General features: G+C 30.2%; 1 protein-coding gene across 1 annotated transcript; it reads left to right on the plus strand.

Moving 5' to 3' along the window:
• Positions 1–342: 342 nt before the first annotated feature.
• Positions 343–2,744, plus strand: LOC133682144 (zinc finger protein ZAT9-like). Its single transcript, XM_062105408.1, has 2 exons — positions 343–1,656; positions 2,409–2,744. The coding sequence occupies exons 1-2, from the start codon at positions 515–517 to the stop codon at positions 2,440–2,442; spliced, it is 1,176 nt and encodes a 391-aa protein (XP_061961392.1). The 5' UTR covers positions 343–514; the 3' UTR covers positions 2,443–2,744.
• The last annotated feature ends 10,347 nt before the right edge of the window (positions 2,745–13,091 follow it).

A 13,091-nucleotide genomic window follows, 5' to 3' on the forward strand; every position in this document is an offset into this window, starting at 1 on the left:
AAAATATATTTTTTTTCGTTCATTTCCATTGTAGGTTGTAGCATACTGTTTTTTTTTTTTTTTTAATTTTGAATATCACTAGGTAGAAAGGGCAAGTTGGGAAACAAAAGAGAGGTAAAGGTTGAAAGAAGAATGGCTGGGAATAAATTCAGAAACGGGCAAGCCTCGCATGTTACATGTCCCTCTTTCTCCCTTCATGCAAGAGCTTTAATTAAATTTTATTTAATGTTTTAATATATACCGTTTTAAGGAAAATCAATTAATCCTCTCAAAAAATCAAAATCAAAGCTATTTTTTTAAAAAAAATATTTATTTATTTATTTTGTATCCTTGTATACATCTCTCTTGGTGGAGGAATGCTTGTCACCTACTCCTTTTAGTTTCCACTCTTTTCCTCAACTTCTTCACAACTCTTTCCAGTTTCCCCTATAGAAAAAGAAAAATCCACAAGTCACAATCTTTTTTCACAAAGAAGGAAAAATCCCTCTGTTTCTTTTGCTCTGTTTTCAAGTTAATGGAGAAGCACAAGTGCAAATTGTGCTTCAAAAGCTTCTCTAACGGTAGAGCTTTGGGCGGCCACATGAGGTCTCATTTGTTGAAGCTTCCAGTTCCTCCAAAACTAGAAGATCAATCCCCACATATTGAAGTTAGTGAAGACACTGAATCAATTTCATCTTCAGAAGAAGAAGCAGAAGAAGGACAAGGTGAGGAAGAAGAGGAGGAGGAGGAAGAGGAAGAAGAAAAGGGTGTTCTTTATGGGCTCAGAGAGAACCCCAAAAGAAGTGTTCGATTGGTTGATCCTGAGTTCTGTTTTGCTGCGGCTGATGCTGGTTCTGTTGTTCTTCAAGATAGAGAAAGTGAGACCGAGTCATCAAAGAACCTAACAAGAAGACGATCCAAGAGAACTTACAGATTGTTAGAGAATCATCACCATCAATATCATCAGCAAAGACCAACGCAAGAGCAAGAGAACAACAACATAGTAAAGAAGCTTGAACTCAAGAAAATGGGTACTTTTAAGGCAGCAGCTGAGTCATCATCGGGTCAAGAACCTGAACCGGTGAGTTCAATTTCTGACACTACAACAGAAGAAGATGTCGCTTTCTGTCTTATGATGCTTTCAAGAGACAGATGGAAGAGAAAAGAACAAGAGAATCAAGAAGAAGATCGGGAACTTGAAGAGGAAGTAGAAACTGAAACAGATGATTCTGGTGAGTTCAAATCTTGCAAGACAAAAGTAAGAGGGAAGTACAAATGTGAAACATGCAACAAAGTGTTTAAATCTTATCAAGCTTTAGGTGGGCATAGAGCAAGTCACAAGAAACTCAAAGTTTATACACCAAGTAAAGAACCAAACTTGGAGCCAACAGAAAATGCAGGTGCTTCTACTTCTCTGCCAGAGAAGAAAATCCATGGATGTCCATTTTGTTTTAGAGTATTTTCATCTGGGCAAGCTCTTGGTGGCCACAAAAGATCTCATGTAATTGGTGTAGCAGCTTCTTCAAGTACTCCTGCAAGAAGTTCCACAAAGTTTGGAGACAATAACTTGGGTTTGATAGATCTTAATCTTCCTGCTCCAGTTGATGATGATGATATTAGCCAAGCTGATAAGCTCTCTGCTGTGTCTGATGCAGAATTTGTTAGCTACATCAAACGGTGAATATTTTGCTTAATTTTAGTATGCTCTACACGAGTAACGGGTTTGATCCATAAAGTAAGAAATTTTCGACTACTTTTGCGTTTTTGCAGGATCTGAAACTATGCAAATTTGTTTTGGTCAACTGAGTTACATGCTTCTTATTTATCTCATCACTATTTCCTAGTTCAAAATTTCGAACTGCAATTCATTTCTTTTAGTACTGTTTCCTGTTCTGTTTATGTAACAAACTGATGATGAGTTAGATCAGCATCCATGAATGGAGGAAACTGAATAATTTTTACTTCAATTATTCTTTTTTTACATATATCTTAGCGCTATAAATTCTGGGTTTTGTTTATTTTTAGTGATTAATTTTTGTTGATAAAGTGGTAAGCATTGCTGTAACTACTAATGGCTGTTTCTGTTCAAAGTTCCAGTTGTCCCACGGGTCATTTTCTTAAAAATAGTTATTTTGTAGTTAAGTTTGATCAAAGACCTGTTAATCTTCTTCTCCTTTTATTAATGGAAAAGTAACTTCCACCAACTGTCAATGCTGCCATTGAACAGTTCACGAGAGAGGGAGAAGCTTAGCCTGAGCCCTGATGGAAGCCAACTAGGCTTAAATTCTGCCTCATGGAACTGTTTCATTTCATGATAAATTGATAATATAGTATCTTGTTCCTTTCTTTTCTCTCTTTCTCTCAGCATTTTCTTGCCGCTTCTCTGTCTCTGTCTGTCTGAAACAGTTTCAACCTTTTTCACTTAACAGATCTGCTAAGCTATTCCAGAGAGGGTGGGACTGAGGAGGGAGATAGCACTTAGTTAATGACTTGAATAGCCTTGAACCTGCATCTGATTTACATTTAATAACTCTCCTAATGTTGGTCCTTGGAAATCTGAAAAGCTGATTGAGAAAAAAAAAAAAAGTTAAAAAATCCCTCTGTTTTTTTTTTCTTTTTCTTACGCAAGGAATAAATAACTTGTTTTGTTTAGGGTCGGCCTGGCCACAGTGTCGAGCCGGCTCACGAATTTCTTTTATTACAAATTCATTGAATTTGTAATAAATGAAAAATTAAGTATAATATTTATTCTTTTTAGTTTTTTTTTCCTGCCAGTTATCATAAGTTATTTTTTACTGTTAGGTTGTCCCAGTGGGTTTTAGGGAGATCACCTGTCTCCAAACCAGTACATTAAAAAAGAAGAAGAAGAAGGAATTATTTAAGAATCCATTTTAGATTTAAATTAAAAAAGATAAAATTCGGAGAACAAAACCAAACTTGACCCATCTAGTTAGGGTCAAAAAGTTGAAAGGAGAAGAGATGATTTTTTTTTTTGGGGGGGGGGGGGGATATATATTTTTCAACTTGCAAAAAATAGGTGACGTAATTAAGCTCATGGAGCATGAAAATAGGTGTTTAGCCTTGAATGGCTAAATAACCAACCAGCCTTCGGAAGTGGCAGGGGGGCATTCAGAATGAGTCCATGACCATGAGACAGGGTGGTGTTCTGACAAGGGACTGCTAAACCAGGGGTCATAAATCCTGCCAAAAAGCATGCACTCGGGCCCGATCACTTGACACATACGAAGTGAATGGCTGTACTTTCCTTGTAAGTTACATAATCCATGATGCAGTTCAGTAGGCGCTGTCGTTTCTTCTGGATGCTAAACTAAACTATCATCTTGTCTAAGGGTTGGTATGAGATTTCAGTTAAAACCGAGTTTGGTTAAAAATAAAAATTTATAATCTTTTTTCATTTTTTTTATAGTTTTGTTATACAAAATATTATTTTCATTTATTTTTTAATAAAAAATATTTTAAACCCATTTTTAAAATGATTTATTTTCCTTTTTAAGGAAGATTGCTTTTCCTTATCGATATTAATGGAGAGGATCACATTGATTTGCCAATTTACGATGATTCAATGAATAACATGATGTTGGGGACAATGCGGACTTGGAGTTAAAAGCTAAGTCGTTTATGTTTAATATGGTGTTAGAAATTGTTTTTTTAATATATTAAAATATTTTTTTTAAATTTTTTACACCAATATATCAAAACTATAAAAAAACATTAAGTATTGATTTGATATTTTTTTAAATGAAATATTTTTAAAAAACATACTTTAAAATAAAAGCTATAATACTCCTAAACACTCACTATTAATTTTTTTAACATGATACTCTTTTTTTAAATTAAAGGAATTAGTGCATGGTAATTTTTTTCAGCAGGTTATCAAGAATTGGTAGATGAGAAGTTTTTGTCCTTGTAAACTTTCCATGACAATACACACACGCATATGCCCACAACCCAAGATTAGGTCTAATGTTTTATTTCTTCGACGGGAAGGGCCAAGATTGGCTAAGCAGACATGTTGGTTATATGGCTAATCACTCTGACTTGTTTAATTTAATTTTAAATGCTATTATCATTTCAAGTTACTCATCATAATTAATATTTTGTTTTCAAGCGATTTGATTTCCTAGCTGGGCAAGCAAGCCCCGATCCCAAGGAAAACCATGCGGGAGTGTATTTTAGAATTCCATCGCATGGCTTCATATGCACGGGTCCTACTCAGCCATCGAAGTCGAGAGCTTGGGTGGAGTGTAGAATGTCGTCGCTAAAATTTAGATATTGGTCAAATGGCTATAAGTATCTAGATAATGTTTGATTAATATTTTGTAACAGAACAAACAAAAATAATTGAAATAGAGATAGATATTTATATACATATATTTTATGTAAATATATTTTATATCTTTATTTTTATCTCAAGAACTAAAAACATACATACCACTTTCATATTTATTTATTATGTTTTAGGGACAATAATCAAATATAATTTAATATTTTAGTACTGCCCTCGAAATGCTGTGTTGGTGATATGTCAAATTTTTCTTTTTAATTTCATAAAATTTACAGTGGTTATTATATATATATATATATATATATATATATATATATAAATAAACTCTAGTTTGTATAGCAGTTTTTAATGTTTTATGATGAAGTAAAACTGAATGTAACCCGTGTCTTTCAGTCTCCCATTCAAACTTGTCTCAAACAAAATTATTTATAATTAAACTACACCTTACAATCTTAACAAGAATTAGCTTTCTTTTTTTATATATATATATAAATAATTTCTTATATTTTTTTTATTAACATGGATGTCCAGATCAGCTTGCACGCACCTCGACTAATCCTATAAATATTTAAATTAACGATTATATAAATCTCCAATAACTATTATATTAGTAACTATAAAATTTAAACTTAAAACTATAATAAAAATAACCTCTTTAATTTCAAACTTTGTACTTAAATAACATTATTTTAGATTCTTGTTAGGACACGTTGATGTACTTGCTCATCCAAAAAGAAAAAAAAGTTGATGTGCTTGATTTTTAGAGACCGGGGGTATTACTATTATTTCTTAAAAGTTATTAAAACAAATTTCACACCCTGTCAAGCACTAATAGCACGATTAGAGTTCATTTTATTTCCGTACTTTGTATGTTGATGCATTTATTTATTATTTAGCCACCACCGATCACGTTACAAATCCCTGGTCAAATATGTCTAATATCATTAATTACCCTCATCAAAAAAAAAAATCATCACCAAAAAAACTGTATGTTCATGTGAATGAATTAGTCACTTCGACAAAGGACGAGTTTAAGGAGGGCCCGGGATCCCCCCCTTCTTAAAAATGTTCAAAATCTCCCCTAATTTTGCAAGAGTTTTTAAATTAACTATACGAAATGACCCCTTCTAGATTAATAAATAAATAAATACCACATCTTGGTTTCGTGCCTAACCATCGTATGGTAAACATGAGTTTTGGACAAGAAACAGGGTGCGTGGAATCAGTGGCCTGAAAATAGGCTCTCATTGTGGAGTGCGTGCACATAGGAATTTTATCATGTATCACATGTCGTTGTGTATTATTTACTTCTAATTAAAAAAAAATAAACGTAAAAACATAATGGTGCTTGTCTGGGAATGAACTGGGTATATACTGTTGCGTACATCTTGCAAGGCATGTATTCTGCTTCTTTGTATCTCCACGGTTTAGCTAGGAATTTTTGGTGATTAGGTCAACATTATCAGACTGATATCCTTGGTATGACGCTTTAAAAATATTCCCGTATATATACCTTTATCATAGTCCTCCCACTTCCCAAAAAGGAAAAAGAAAAAAAAAAGTATGCTCTTAATAATTAATTAACATCGTGAGAAAAAGGCCCTTGGCCTATAATTCAACTGATATTCTTCTTCTTCTTCTTTTAAGAAAAAAGGGGATGAATTAGGTAAATTGAATGGATGGATAGGGGGAGAATGCATGATTTACTATCATTCTACTAGTTAATTGACTAAGCAAGAAGAAGAAGGATGAGAATCAATCCATCCAAATTGAAAACATTAAAAAATTATGAAGAAAAGGTAGGATATGAGACAATCCACGGGTTGAAATGATAAATGAGAAGTATTGGAGGGATCTCTCCAATCTTTCATTGAATCCTCATTCAATCAAAACATGTAGCAAGAAGAATAAGGATTCAATGAGGGATTGAAGGGATCCCTCCAATGTGTAGCAAGAAGAACAAAAAATATTTTATCAAATCCCTTCGTTGAATCCTTATTTTTCTTTCAAGAGATAGAGGGATATGAGTCGATATCCACTCAGTTTTGTGTACAAATATAAACATATTTTTTTAATTACCCCTCATGTTTATACAACAATTTCTTTCAAAACTTATCTCTAGTTCCATCAAAACGATTTCGGTGTAGAGAAATACGAGAGAGAATAAACAAATATTTGTGTTTCTTAGGTTTAAATTAACCGTAATTTTCCCCCCAATTTTTATCTTTAAATATTTGTTTGCAGAGAAACATGGGAGAGAATTACTTAGAGATAGATATATCTAGTTATTTCACTTGTGTTTTGTCGCGAGTTGAATAATTATTTTTGGTAAAAAAAATAATTATACAAACTTTTTAAATGTGTGTTTTTAATCTAATTATAAATCAAAAAGTCTATACATGCATTTAATTAACTACATAAAAAATTATTTTTGTCAATAAATGCACAAAACAAAGTGTTCACGTGTCTATTCAACTTGTCTCGCTGCAAATTGAATAATTATTTTTTTAACATAAAAAAATTAATGTATAAGTGTTATTAATGTATTTTTTTTGACTTCGAGTAAAAAATATAACCGTGAATAAAAATTTGATAATATAACTGTGAATAAAAAAGTCAAAGCTTGCATATAATAAAATATAGTAAAGATCATATGTGTTAATAAAAACATGTAAAATCTCAAGTTAATTTTTAACATAGTAGAAAAATAAAATGATATTACAATTTCTACAATGAAACACTATTTTCTCAGTATTTAAATAATAATTTCTCATAAAAAAAGTACAAAGAAAATTTTTTATAAAAAATAAAGATAAAAACAAAAAAAATGGTATAAATAGGCTAGTGATAAATATTCAAAATATAAAAAATAATATTTTTTCTCTAAAAAAAGAGTAAAGAAAAAAAGAAAAATTTATTAAAAAATAAAGATAAAAAAATAATAAATAGATCAAGTGTAAAATGATAAAAATTATCAAGTATAAAAAAATATAATAAAAACTTTTTTTCTATAAAAAAAATTATAATTTTGTTATCGTGAAAAAATCAGCAAAATTTATAATTATATAATTTTTACATGAAAACATTATTTACTTTTATTATATGTATATATATATATATAAATATTTTTTAAATTCTTTTAATTCTCTCTTTCATGTTTTTCTCTACTCTATATATATATGTAAGTGTCTTTATTCAAAATAAGCTTATTAAATAAATATTGATATTTACTAATTGATTATTTTAAAATCTGAAGTTCAAGTAACCTTGAACCCCCCACCTATTAGGATATGTCCACTTCAAGTGTAACTTTTCACCAGGGCTTTCCATAGCCATTCTTGGGAAAAGGAACGAGTTCCCATGTCGCATGACGTACCTTTCTTCTTCATTTCACTATTTCACGATGCTTCTTATCTCTAATGCTGATCTCATTAGCCAAACTATTTCAGAACTGTAGGCATTACAATGGCCAAGATAGATTGGGTTGGTTGGCTGGCTAGCTTTTATTATTGAGAAAATGAGAATTGGCCATATGAGTGATTGGGTCAGTCATTTTGGTTCCATCTGAATAAATAAATAAAAAAAGGAACCAAAAAGGCTAGCAGAAGAAAGTAAAAAGGGTGAAGATTATATGAATGAGTGCCACTTTATATTAACTTCCACTCTCTTTTTTAGTGGTGGGGATTGTAGACGTTTGAGCGATGGGATAGAGAAGAAAAACAAACAAGATCCCCTTAATTTGCCGGCTTATGGCCTCCAAAAAGGACGAGTCAACATTGTGATTTTTTTTCCATTTTTCTTTATTTCTTCGAACTTACAACAAGCACCACACCATCATCCTCGTCATCATTCACATTGTTGAAAAAGGACTCTCCCCTCCAACTCAATTCACTTTATAGTAATTACAGTGAGTAATTTCTTGCTGTGTGTTAATGGCAGAAAGCTAGTCCATTTGACGCGGCATGGTGGAACAGTCTAACTTCCAAGCCACTAGCTAGATAAAGCATTTGTGATAGGACTTGGCAGGACTTTCTCCTTGTGCATCTGTTGGTATTCTAGGGTGTACCCACATTTGACATTCCACCATGTTGTGAAGCTTGCTTAAGTATACCATGTGCTATTTTTCTAGGCTATGGCATTTATTGATGTAGTAGCCAGTGGATGTTCTTTTTACCGAACTATTTTACAGATAGAAATTGTACGAGAAGGAATAAGATGCAATCCCGGTTAATGCAATATTTGGAATAAATTAAGCATAGTTAATGTAGCAAAATACCAAAAATCAAAATTCTCGAAATACATATGTCAATTTTATACCTCTAATTACGATAGTGTTTAATTATTATATATCTTGAGATGAAAGCAACAAAATAAAATGTATATGACTCGTTTTTATCTTTGTTTCTTCAATTAAAGTTTTTTTTATTTTATATTCACAATTTTTATTTCTTATTGCGTTGTCAAACAGTAACTAAACACTGCCTTAACAGCAATGATTTTTTTTGTTTTTAGTTTTCTACAATGCCATACATCAAAACGAACATTGTTCAGGAAAAATACATAAAACAAACTGAGAAGATAAAAAGATTAAATCAAAGGTAGTAATTCCTTGGTAACGTGTAGCAATAATTAACAATATTTAGCTTGACAAACAAGTAGCGCAAAATCTAGGAATGATCATGCTGTCCAATTCCTGGCCACTACCAAAGTGCACGACAAGGCAAGAAAAAAGTCAAACAGGTTTCACTTACATTTGTGGTGGTGTATGCTACTTCATACCCTAAGAAGCACTTAATTACAACCTAATTGCCAATAAGCCGATCGAAAGACCTTGCATGAATTTATGACACCATGATTTCCATTACCTAACATGTGGTTGAGCAAGTCCCCAACTGCCGAGCCTTAGAAAATTGACACAACCTTGCAACCTCGGCTTGGATTTATCCAAGGTTGAGTGACATAAGAGGACAATGTCCATAAACATATGACAAGAAGAGGTATCTAAATTTTCACCTATATTCCTTGTTTAATTATCAGCAAGCAAACAAAGGATTCTAACTTAAAGACTAGGTTAGTGTTTAATCATAAAAACGACTCTTTAACCACCTGTGAAATTATTGAAGGTATAGCTACGACGTTATAAATCCTTTCCTTTTGGGTTGCGTTGTTTCTTCCACGCATTTCCTTTAGCCCCTTTCCTTCTTTCTGGGCTCTTTGTCTGTGAACTTTAACTCTCTCTCTTTTTTTTTTTGGCAGAGGCATCGTTCTTTATGCATGCTCTATGTAACATTGCCTTTGATTCACGCCACAAACACCATGAACTTTTTTTTTATTGCATTAGCATCCTTCTTTATGCATGCTCTGTGTAGGTATGTAACATTGCCTTTGGTTCACGCCACAAACACCATGATTCCATGCCCCTCCCTCAAGTCATACACACAAATGCCTCCCACACTACCAAGTACTGCTGTTGTGTCTCACATCTTTGTAAACCATGGCGACGGCAACAACCGGCCATGTAGCTACCGGTAAATGGCCCTATATAATTAATTACATCAGTTTTTAATGTATTTTTAATAGAACAACTCATGCACCTTCAATATCGTTTTTATATAACCATTGGAATTTTAAGAATAAATATTTTTTTATTTTAATATAATTATTTTCTTGTGTAGTTTTATGGGTATTTTCTGAATAAAAATATAATCATGTCAAATTGGATGAAAGAGCTTGATAAAAGAATGTATTGCAAAATTGAACATATATATCCTTTAACTAAAATGGATATAAGTGAGTTTGATTAATTTGACATTAATTACTATCTCAATTAGTTAAAGAAACTTATGATCCGCTTTCGATGTAAATGGTCCCTTATAATTTTAGGATTTCTAACTGGTTTCACTACTTCACTCTTCCATTTCCGCGAAAACACAGGAGGGAAAATTCTCAACTCTTAATTATTTTCCTTTGGTTTTCTTCATGGCAAATCATTTGATATTTTGTAAGAAACAAAATTTATGGTAAAAACAATGGTTTTAGTTCACATGTCATATGATATCAATCCTCAATAGTTAACTTCTAATGATGTCAACGAACGAACCTGATCCGAAGGATTGATATTAAATGAAATTATATTAACAGAGAAAAAAATTAATAAAGATTTTCTATTATCAGAGAATCAATTATATCTAAAGCCAATTTATGGCAACACAGTACTTTTATATATGAATATCTTAAATTCTGGTTTAGTACAAATTTAGTTTTATTGTGTGGAAATTAACAGTTGATTCGAAATACCCAGATCAATATATGTGAGGCAACGAGAGATTTCCCTTTCTTCTCTTATACTTAGCTTGGTATATAAATTATAATCCACCACTATTCCTCTCACTCTAACGAGATGATGTTTGAAATTATCTGGTTGTGGTTGTTTTTTATTTTTTATTTAAAAATATATTAAAATAATATTTTTTATTTTTTAAAAGTGTATCAAAATAATATAAAAATATATAAAAATATTAATTTAAAATAAAAATAAAAAAAATTTAAAATATTTTTAAAATACAAAAATAAATACCGCTTAATCTAGCACAAGAATTGTGAAATTTATGACGATAGTAGTTTGGTGCTGTTTTATAGACCTTGTTAAATTCCTTGGGATCTGGTCTCAACTTCTATTGTTAATTAGTCAGTGTTTGTGATAATACAGTACTCATTGTTTATTAAAGTACTTTTATTTGTAAATTTATTAAAAATATTTTTTTTTATTTTTTAAAATTTATATTTAATATTAATACATCAAAATATTTAAAAACATTAAAAAAAATTTATATAAAAAAATTAAAATTTATAGAAAACGCGATTAGACACAAACCTTCTTTCCATTAATGCACTCAAAAACAAAACCTTGGCCAGTGGACCTGTCCTTGTTCTTTTCGATATACTGTGATAAATAAAGTAACAATAGTTTTTGTTTTTCAAAAAAAATAAGTAAATTTTAGTCAAGTAATAGTAAAATGGTGGCAGTGTGCTTTAAAACAGCGTATTATAGAAGACGGGGCTGTTTAAAAAGTAAATTTCTTAAAATATTTTTTTATTTGAAAATATATTAAAATAATATTTTTTAAAAAAATTAATTTTTGACATTAAAATATTAAAAAGATAAAAAATAATAATTTAAATCAACAAAAAAAATTCAAATGTTTTTAAAAATATAATTATACCATAGTTTTTTAAAATGTTTTTTATTTGAAAGTTATTAAAATAATATATTTTTTATTTTTTAAAATTTATTTTTTACTTCAAAACAATTTAAATGATAAAAAAACTAATTTGAATCAATAAAAAAAATTAAATTTTTTAAAAATATAATTAAATCACAATATAATATTAAACATGTGCTACGATAAAGTTAAGTATGCTTGGGAGCTTAGGATTATTGGCTGAGTGAGCTTTTAGAAATGTGATTATATTCGTATTTTTAAAAAGTTTAAATTTTTTGATTTTGTTAAAAAATAATTTTTTTATATATATATTGATTTTGTTAAAAAATAAATTTTTTATATATATATTAGATTGTTTTGATGTACTGATCTTAAAAATAATTTTAAAAAAATATTATTTTAATACAAAAAATATTTTAAAAAACAATCAAAACAACACAATCAAACACACCTGCTCACAAACCATCTTTCTACCTGCAGGACGCGTAGTCAATTGGTTCGAATTGATACACAGAATAATTAATATTTTTCAATTAAATGGAATAGAACAAATCGATTTATATGATTGTAACCGCACCGAACCATTTATTTATAGACATGATAAACCGTGTTTCACAAAGGAAAGACCTAAATCCTTGATAGAGGAAGTATGGAATGCCTATGCTTTGAACATTGTAATGTGAAAGTTTTTTTTTTTTTTAATTATTGAATTTAAATAAAATAGCAAACCAATAAATTTGTGTAACACGTTAATATTAAAATATAAATATTGATACAGCTCTATATAGAGATATACAGATTCTAAATTAAAAATATAGAAATAAATCTAGAAATTAACAACAAAACACCAAATAATGGATTCATGGTATTACTCATACTGTTAAAGTTAAAATGATCATTCTATTACGTAATTTATAATTATTATAATTCTGAATTCGATTTTTGATGAGGACACCATAACTTAAATGCGAGCAAGTTTGCTAAATGATAATTACTTCAGCATACCAAAAAATAAAATAAAAAATGGTCAGATGACCACGCATAATATTATATTACCAAGATTTTCTTAAATAAAATAATTAATGCACTCCTCTCTCCCTCTCCCTTGAAATATAGAATTCATAAATTATTTTTAAAATAATTTTTATATTTTTATGAGATAACATAGTATATATCTAATAATTTTTCGGTTACTTTAATTCCTTGTTGGGATGTCGGCCGCAGCTACCAAGAGTCATGCTCTTTCAAATGGATTGGACATTTGACTTCTTGTTCAAAATGATCATACTAAGAAGAAGAAAAACTCATTGGCAGGTGACTTTCCTTGCTGCTACTCATTGGCAAGTAAATTATGTCTTAGCTTTGGATTTTTACCCTCTTACAACTTAGTCCTTCATGTTTAAAAATTTATAGCTTGAATTACAAACTCTTGTTGGTCAATGTCTTATCAAAACATTTTATTTTTTTTAATTCCAAGCCTGTCCTTTGGCGATCTAAATTCACATCTAATGATCAGCATAATGGGTTTCAGGAAAAAAAAATTGTTTTAATAACACAATAATCAACAAGAATTAAGAAATTAA

This window comes from Populus nigra, chromosome 2 (genome assembly GCF_951802175.1).
Source record: "Populus nigra chromosome 2, ddPopNigr1.1, whole genome shotgun sequence".
Taxonomy (NCBI): domain Eukaryota; kingdom Viridiplantae; phylum Streptophyta; class Magnoliopsida; order Malpighiales; family Salicaceae; genus Populus; species Populus nigra.